A 9,293-nucleotide genomic window follows, 5' to 3' on the forward strand; every position below is an offset into this window, starting at 1 on the left:
ACTGGTTTCACCGGAAGTACGATCATTCCTTTTCCGCTTTCGCCCTGGTGCCGATCATCACGAGTCCTCGTATTTTCTCGTTTTGGGGAGAAATAACGATTACAACGGATAAAGCGACAAGGGTAAAGCTTTGGCGATGGTGAGTATATCAGATTTCAACTGTTTCAATTTCAGTAGCCACCCATCAAAGTGCCAAACTTAGCTAGGATTTTCTGTACAATGTCAGTGTTTTATGCTAACCAGCTAGCCACGGAGATAACTAGTTACCGTTACCATAAAAGTGACGCATTGATGTCTGTAGCATAATGTTCAAGCTGTCTCCCTGGAAAGCACTTAAATAACTACTATGACACCTCTTCGTTAACTATTCGTAACAATGATGAAACTAGATATCCCTAATGTTTATTGTTCACATTTCTAGCTAAAGTGTATATGTTTGATAACCATGTACACTGAACAAAAATATAAACGCAACAATTTCAAAGATTTTACTGCGCGCTGCACACTAACAGGGATGTAAACAAACTTGTGCACAACATTTTATAGAAATAACCTTTTGGAATATTTCTGGTATCTTTTATTTCAGCTCATGATACATGGGACCAACACTTTACAGGTTGCGTTTATATTTGTTTTCAGTGTAGTTAGCCAATGAGCCAGTGACTCCCATATGATGGCGCCTTGCAATTATTCCGTTACCTTACAAGATGTTTGGTTTAGATTTTAACACTATGGGCACATAAAGGTAAAACTAACTAATCATAAGCGATAGCCACCTTAAACACACGTCGTTTTGTTGTTTCATAGTTAGTTTGCTAGTTACTTAGCAGCTTATCAGAAGTAAATGGAATTGCTAAAATGTACTTAAGTATCAAAACTAAAAATGTAATTTCAAGTTACTTATATTAAGCAAACCAGACAGCACAATTGTCTTTAAAAAAAAAAAATATTGACAGATAGCCAGAGGCACACTCCAACGCTCAGACATAATTTACAAACGAAGCATTTGTGTTTAGTGAGTCTGCCAGATCAGAGGCAGTAGATATGACCAGGGATGTTCTCTTGATAAGTGTGTGAATTGGACAATTTTCCTGTCCAAATGTAACAAGTACTTTTGGGTGTCAGGGAAAATGTATAATTTTCTTTGGGAATGTAGTAAAATAAAAATAGCCCAAAATATAAATAGTAAATTAACCCCCCAAAAACGACTTAAGTAGTACTTTAAAGTATTTTTGCTTAAGTACTTTACACCACTGCTTGCGTACAGCTGCACTGGGGTCGGATAACATTTTTGTTTAGATTAAGACACCGCGGAGCCGGCATGAGGTATGGCTCAGAAAACGTACCTCAACCCAGGGATGATTAATGCATTGTGCTCCGAGTTGTCCCATTATCCTAACTGTTACACTGAGAAGATTGAGCGACTGCTACAGCCAATAAGCTCCTTTTTGTTGTTCAACTAGACCTGCCATTCCATAATGGCTACTGCTAGCACAGGCATATGGTTGGAATCTATTCTGGCTAGGCAGGTGGCAAGGAATTGTCTGGCTGATAACCATTGTTCTTGTGTCCTGCAGAAACCCATCTTGCAACAGGGCCATGAGAGGTCTATCACACAGATCAAATACAACCGAGAGGGAGACCTGATCTTCTCTGTTGCCAAAGACACGGTGAGAAATGAGGAAGAATGCCATGTAGATAGAAACAAGACCTGTCACTTATGGGGACCATAGCAGTATTGCCATTCACGTTAGTGTCGTGGAAAGGAAACAAAACACAAAGCGGATTAAACTTCTTTAGGAAAACAGTCCTAATGTTGGAAACAAATACGTTGTCACGTATTTATTTTTTCCCAAACTATAGCGGACAATATTTTACATACAAAACGTTTTTAAAAGGACCAAAGAGTTTGCTCTGCATTGTGTTTTCATTTTTGCCATGGAACAAATATTGAGATACTAGTATATCGTCTCTCACCCGCCATTCATTTATTTCCTAATTCACTCCATGTTTGTCAGAATGAGGGATTGTCTAAATCTGACAACTGAATCTTAGTATGTGTCATTTTTGTTCAAAGGTAGCGAACGTGTGGTACTCTGTGAACGGGGAGCGACTCGGCATGTACAATGGACTGGAGCTTTGTGGTGTGTGGACTGTATCCTTTACATTAGTCATCAAACAGTCCAATTTACCACAATATAATCTGTGTATGTTATACGTTCACGTCTGTACATGTACAATGGACTGGAGCTTTGTGGTGTGTGGACTGTGACTGTATCCTTTACATTAGTCATCAAACAGTCCAATTTACCACAATATAATCTGTGTGTGTTATACGTTCACGTCTGTACATGTACAATGGACTGGAGTTTTGTGGTGTGTGGACTGTGACTGTATCCTTTACATTAGTCATCAAACAGTCCAATTTACCACAATATAATCTGTGTATGTTATACGTTCACGTCTGTACATGTACAATGCATTTGGAAAGTGTTCAGAACCCTTCACTTATTGTTACATTTTATTTGTCGTTTTTCCCCACACATCAATCTACACACAATACCCCATAATGACAAACCAAAAATAGGTTTTTAGAACATTTTGCAAATGTATTAAAACATTTATTTAAAAAAACGTAAATATCACAATTATGTAAGTATTCAGACCCTTTACTCAGTACTTTGTTGAAGCACCTTTGGCAGCGATTACAGCCTTGAGTCTTCTTGGGTATGACACTACAAGCTTGGCACACCTGTATTTGGAGAGTCTCTCCCATTATTTTCTGTTGAAAGGTGAACCTTCGCCCCAGTCTGAGGTCTTAAGCCCTCTGGAGCAGGTTTTCATCAAGGATCTCTCTGTACTTTGCTCTGTTCATCTTTCCCTCGATCCTGACTAGTCTCCCAGTCCCTGCCGCTGAAAAACATCCCCACAGCATGACGCTGCCACCACCATACTTCACCGTAGGGATGGTGCCAGGTTTCCTCCAGATGTGACGCTTGGCGTTCAGGCCAAAGAGTTCAATCTTGGTTTCATCAGACCAGAGAACCTTGTTTCTCATGGTCTGAGAGTCCTTTAGGTGCCTTTTGGCAAACTCCAAGCCGGCTGTCATGTGCCTTTTACTGAGGAGTGGCTTCCGTCTGGCCACTCTGGTGGAGTGCTGCAGAGATGGTTGTCCTTCTGGAAAGTTCTCCCATCGCCACAGAGGAACTCTGGAGTTCTGTCAGAGTGACCTTCGGGTTCTTGGTCAACTCCCTGACCAAGGCCCTTCTTCCATTTAAGAATGATGGATGCCACTGTGTTCTTGGGGACCTTCGATGCTGCAGAAATGTTTTGGTAACCTTCCCCAGATCTGTGCTTCGACACAATCCTGTCCCGGACCTCTGGACAATTCCTTCGACCTCATGGCTTGGTTTTTGCTCTGTCATGCACTGTTAACTGTGGGACCTTATATAGACAGGTGTGTGCTTTTCCAAATTATGTCCAATAAATTTAATTTACCACAGGTGGACTCTAATCAAGTTGTAGAAACATCTCAAGGATGATCAATGTAAACAGGATGCACCTGAGCTCAATTTCGGGTCTCATAGCAAAGGGTCTGTATACTTATGTAAATACGTTTAAATATATATATATCTAACACCCTGTTTACGCTTTGTCATTATGGGTTGTTGTGTCTAGACTGAGGGAAAAAATATTTGTTTAATCCATTTTAGAATAAGGCTGTACCGTAGAAAAACTGGAGCAAGTCAAGGGGTCTTAATGCACTGTATGTGATGTTTCTATAGGTGTCATTGAGTGTTGGGTTTACAGGGGGTAGGTCATCTGGGGTCACAGGGGGTAGGTCATCTGGGTTTACAGGGGGTAGGTCATCTGGGTTTACAGGGGGTAGGTCATCTGGGTTTACAGGGGGTAGGTCATCTGGGGTCACAGGGGGTAGGTTATCTGGGGTCACAGGGGGTAGGTTATCTGGGGTCACAGGGGGTAGGTTATCTGGGGTCACAGGGGGTAGGTTATCTGGGGTCACAGGGGGTAGGTTATCTGGGGTCACAGGGGGTAGGTTATCTGGGGTCACAGGGGGTAGGTTATCTGGGGTCACAGGGGGTAGGTTATCTGGGGTCACAGGGGGTAGGTTATCTGGGGTCACAGGGGGTAGGTTATCTGGGGTCACAGGGGGTAGGTTATCTGGGGTCACAGGGGGTAGGTTATCTGGGGTCACAGGGGGTAGGTTATCTGGGGTCACAGGGGGTAGGTTATCTGGGGTCACAGGGGGTAGGTTATCTGGGGTCACAGGGGGTAGGTTATCTGGGGTCACAGGGGGTAGGTTATCTGGGGTCACAGGGGGTAGGTTATCTGGGGTCACAGGGGGTAGGTTATCTGGGGTCACAGGGGGTAGGTTATCTGGGGTCACAGGGGGTAGGTTATCTGGGGTCACAGGGGGTAGGTTATCTGGGGTCACAGGGGGTAGGTTATCTGGGGTCACAGGGGGTAGGTTATCTGGGGTCACAGGGGGTAGGTCATCTGGGGTCACAGGGGGTAGGTCATCTGGGGTCACAGGGGGTAGGTCATCTGGGTTTACAGGGGGTAGGTCATCTGGGGTCACAGGGGGTAGGTCATCTGGGGTTAAGGTCCTGTTTGCAACCCTAAGGTTGTTATGGGCAACATGAGTTTACGGGGCGTAGTGATGTCCTTAACCGTGCTCTCAGGGGACACCAAGAACGTGCTGACATGGTCAGCAGACAACAGCTGTAGACTGTGGGACTGTGAGACGGGTACGTGTGAGTGAGAAAACAAGATGGAGAAGCTAGACTTTAGTTACGTCGGTGTGTGTTTTGTGTTTACTCATATACGTGTGTTGAATGTGTGAGACTGGGGTTCAGTAAACAACTTCCTGGCGTGTGTGTTTGTGGTATAATGCCCACTCCTCTCTCTCTCCAAGGTAAACAGCTGGCCATGTTGAACACCAGCTCGGCTGTGAGGACCTGTGGCTTTGACTTCAGTGGCAACATCATCATGTTCTCTACAGACAAGCAGATGGGCTACCAGTGTTTCCTCAACTACTTTGACCTCCGCGACCCCCAGCAGATCGGTAGTGTACACTTCTGATTAGTAGTAGTGTACACTTCTGATTAGTAGTAGTGTACACTTCTGAGTAGTTCTGTACGTACACTTCTGATTAGTCTCAAAACAACCCCTAGATGGCCCCTCTCACTCGTGGGTCTGTTACTGTATCCAACCATGTGGATCTCTCTGACATGCTGACCACACCAGACGCCATTCAGGAGGTTGAAATATCAAAACCAACAGGTCAAAAAGCATTAAACATTCATGGCTATTTAGCTAGCTAGCTTGCTGTTGCTAGCTAATTTGTCCTGGGATATAAACATTGGGTTGTTATTTTACCTGAAATGCCCAAGGTCCTCTACTCTGACAATTAATCCACAAATAAAAGGGTCAAGTGAGTTAGTTTCTAGTAATCTTTCCTCTTCAGGCTTCTTCTTCTTTGGACTTTATATGGCGGTTGGCAACCAACTTTAAAGGTCCACCAACTGGACTGGAGTGTGGACCTCAGTTCATCTTTCAATCACCCACGTGGGTATATGCTCCTAAAAACCAATGAGGAGATGAGAGAGGCGGCCTTTCTCAATAGCAAGGCTATGCTCACTGAGTCGGTACATAGTCAAAGAATTCCTTAACTTTGGTTCAGTCACAGTGGTCAGGTATTCTGTCACTGTGTACTCTCTGTTTTAGGGCCAAATAGCATTCTAGTTTGCTCTGAAAACCCAGCAGGCTCCGGACTTCGTGGGGTATGAGTTGAATAGCCTTACCTTAACCGTATTGGTTTCACAACTGAAGGGACGGGATAGAAACTGCTGTTTGCAGATGACGGGGAAAGCAGCCTTGCCTTCTAAGGGGCTTTCTGGAGTGTCAGCTGATTCCTTCAGATCAGAATGTATATATCTGGTTTCACAGCCATCAGTTGTCTGAGGATGTTTTTCCCCGTACCGCTCTCTCTTCCTCTACCTATCCCCCTACCCCTTTCAATTCAATGAGCTCAGTTCCCCTCATTTTGTGGGCAGTGTGCACATAGCCTGTCTTCTCTTGAGAGCCAGGTCTGCCTTCGGTGGCCTTTCTCAATAGCAAGGCTATGCTCACTGAGTCTGTACATAGTCAAAGATGTAGTTAAGTTTGGGTCAATCACAGTGGTCAGGTATTCTGCCACTGTGTACTCTCTGTTAAGGGCCAAATAACATTATAGTTTTTTTGTAAATTCTTTCCAATGTGTCAAGTAATTATCTTTTTGTTTTCTCATGATTTGTTTGGGTCTAATTGTGTTGCTGTCCTGGGGCTCTGTGGGGTCTGTTTGTGTTTGTGAACAGAGTCCCAGGACCAGCTTGCTTAGGGGACTCTTCTCCAGGTTCATCTCTCTGTAGGTGATGGCTTTGTTATGGAAGGTTTGGGAATCACTTCCTTTTAGCTGGTTGTAGAATTTAACGGCTCTTTTCTGGATTTTGATAATTAGCGGGTATCAGCCTAATTCTGCTCTGCATGCATTATTTTGTGAATTCTTGGTTGGTGAGGGGACCCCAGACCTCACAATTGACAATGTGTTCTATAACTGATTCAAGTATTTTAGCCAGATCCTAATGGGTATGTCGAATTTTATGTTCCTTTTGATGGCATAGAAGGCCCTTCTTGCCTTAACTCTCAGATCGTTCACAGTTTTGTGGAAGTTACCTGTGGTGCTGATGTTAAGGCCGAGGTATGTATAGTTTTATGTGGGCTCTAGGACAACGGTGTCTAGATGGAATTTGTATTTGTGGTCCTGGCGACTGGACCTTTCTTGGAACACCATTATTTTGGTCTTACTGAGATTTACTATCAGGGCCCAGGTCTGACAGAAGATCTAGGTGCTGCTGTAGCCCCTCCTTGGTCTGAGACAGAAGCACCAGATCATCAGCAAACAGTTGACATTTGACACCCTGTCTGTCTGTGTAGAGGACAACCAGCCGTACCTGACGGTGCCCTGTGCTGAGTCTAAGATCACCAGTGCTGTTTGTGGGCCTCTGGGAGAGTTTGTTATCGCTGGTCACGAGAACGGGGAGATCAACCAGTTTAGCGCCAAGGTACACACCCCCGACACACACACACACCAGTTTACACACAAGGCGGATGAACTGTAGACTTAACATGTATCACATGATATTACAGTCTGGAGAGGTGCTGAAGAAGGTGAAGGAGCACAACAAACAGATCAACGACATCCAGACCTCTGTTGATCTGACCATGGTCATCACAGCCTCTAAAGACTGCTCCTCTAAGGTACGGAGAGGTACTGATGGATACTCTGGTCCCAGATCGGTTTTGTGCTCGTATTTTACTCCATTGCTGTCCTTGTCTTCTCACCCTCATCGCCAAAACATGCCATGTTATAACAGAGTGGCACTCAAGCTAGGGTACAGTTGTCTGACTATAACCTCTCTGTCTGTCAATCTCTTGTCTCTCTCTCTAGGGTACAGTCTGTCTGTCAATCTCTTGTCTCTCTCTCTAGGGTACAGTTGTCTGACTCACAGCTGTTTGATTCAACAACTTTAGATCACAAAGTCCTTCAAGACAGAGAGACCCGTCAACTCTGCTGCCATCTCCCCCATCATGTATGACACCCCTCAGTCACTTTTGAGACCAGTGCATTCGGAAAGTATTCAGACCCCTTGACTTTTTCCACTTTTTGTTACGTTGATAATTATTTTACCCTCCAATCTACAGACAATACAAAACAGGTTTAGAAAATGTAGCATTTATAAAAAATATTATTTATGTAAGTATTCAGACCCTTTAAAAATGTAATAAGTTTGTAATCACCAAGACTATTCTTAGAGCAGACGGAAGCCACTCCTCAGTAAAATACACAAAAACGGACAAGTCAGGATCGAGGGAATGTAGAACAGAACAAAATAGAGATCCTTGATGAAAACCTGCTCCAGAGGACTCAGGACCTCAGGCTGGGGGCGAAGGTTCACCTTCCAACAGGACAACGACCCTAAGCACACAGCCAAGACAACGCAGGAGTGGCTTCGGAACAAGTCTCAATGTCCTTGAGTGGCCCAGCCAGAGCCGAACGTGATCATACATCTCTGTAGAGACCTGAAAATAGCTTTACAGCGACGCTCCCCATTCAACCTGACAGAGCTTGAGAGGATCTGCAGAGAAGAATGGGAGAAACTCCCCAAATACAGGTGTGCCAAGCTTGTAGTGTCATACCCAAGGCCCTTAAACAAAGTAAACGGTCTGAATACTTACGTAAACGTGATATCAGTTTTATATTTTTAATACATTTGCAAAAATGTCTAAACCTGTTTTTGCTTTGTCATTATGGGCTATTGTGACATTATGGGCTATTGAGCTAAAAAAAAAAAAATAGATTTAATTCATTTTAGATTAAGGCTGCAACGTGGCAAGGGGTCTGAATACTTTCTGGAATTTTCTCCAGCACCACCTAGTCCCAGAGCTGACCTTTAACCCCTGTGTTGTAGGTGGTGATGGGAGGAGGTCAAGAGGCCATGGAGGTCACCACCACCTCCACCAGGATCGGCAAGTTCGAGGCCAGGTTCTTCCACGCAGCTTACGAAGAGGAGTTTGGCAGGGTCAAGGGTCACTTCGGACCCATCAACTGTGTAGCTTTCCACCCGGACGGCAAGAGGTAAGGTCCAAAAAGCACTTTGTGAAGCAGACTTCTAAAATGCAGTCCTCACTTGCGCTGCTGAATAGCTAGCTTTTCTGTGGCGACTGGTAAGAACCTTTGGGGGGGGCAGAGGTTCTGGGTTGGAGACTTGGTATGAGCTGAATCAGGAAGTGGTACTCGCTCAGCAAGCCGTGTGACGTCCATTACACAATGAAGTAGAGGCGTTATCTATATGTGATCATTCTCAGCTCACTGTAGACAACTAAAACAGGGTCTCTGTTTAACTCAACCTCTTTCTCGTCTTTAGCTATTCCAGTGGAGGAGAGGACGGTTACACGAGGATCCATCACTTTGACCCCCAGTACTTTGACTTTGAGCTGGAGGCGTAAACGGGAGACGAGCAGCGATACATCCCTCGATCAACATCAAGTCAACCTCATCAGCTGATATCAGTAACTCCAGACAGGCTATACTCACCCTCATCAGCTGATAACAGTAACTCCAGACAGGTTATACTCACCCTCATCAGCTGATACCAGTAACTCCAGACAGGCTATACTCATCAGCTGATACCAGTAACTCCAGACAGGCTATACTCATCAGCTGATACCAG

General features: G+C 44.5%; 1 protein-coding gene across 1 annotated transcript; it reads left to right on the forward strand.

The window, feature by feature from the left end:
- Positions 1 to 4,950: 4,950 nt before the first annotated feature.
- On the forward strand, positions 4,951 to 9,069 carry LOC120027114 (eukaryotic translation initiation factor 3 subunit I-like). The gene is made up of 5 exons (XM_038971952.1): positions 4,951 to 5,086; positions 6,997 to 7,124; positions 7,210 to 7,320; positions 8,532 to 8,698; positions 8,988 to 9,069. Exons 1-5 carry the CDS (start codon positions 4,951 to 4,953, stop codon positions 9,067 to 9,069), a joined length of 624 nt encoding a protein of 207 aa, XP_038827880.1.
- The last annotated feature ends 224 nt before the right edge of the window (positions 9,070 to 9,293 follow it).

Source organism: Salvelinus namaycush, chromosome 32 (assembly GCF_016432855.1).
Source record: "Salvelinus namaycush isolate Seneca chromosome 32, SaNama_1.0, whole genome shotgun sequence".
NCBI classification, from domain to species: domain Eukaryota; kingdom Metazoa; phylum Chordata; class Actinopteri; order Salmoniformes; family Salmonidae; genus Salvelinus; species Salvelinus namaycush.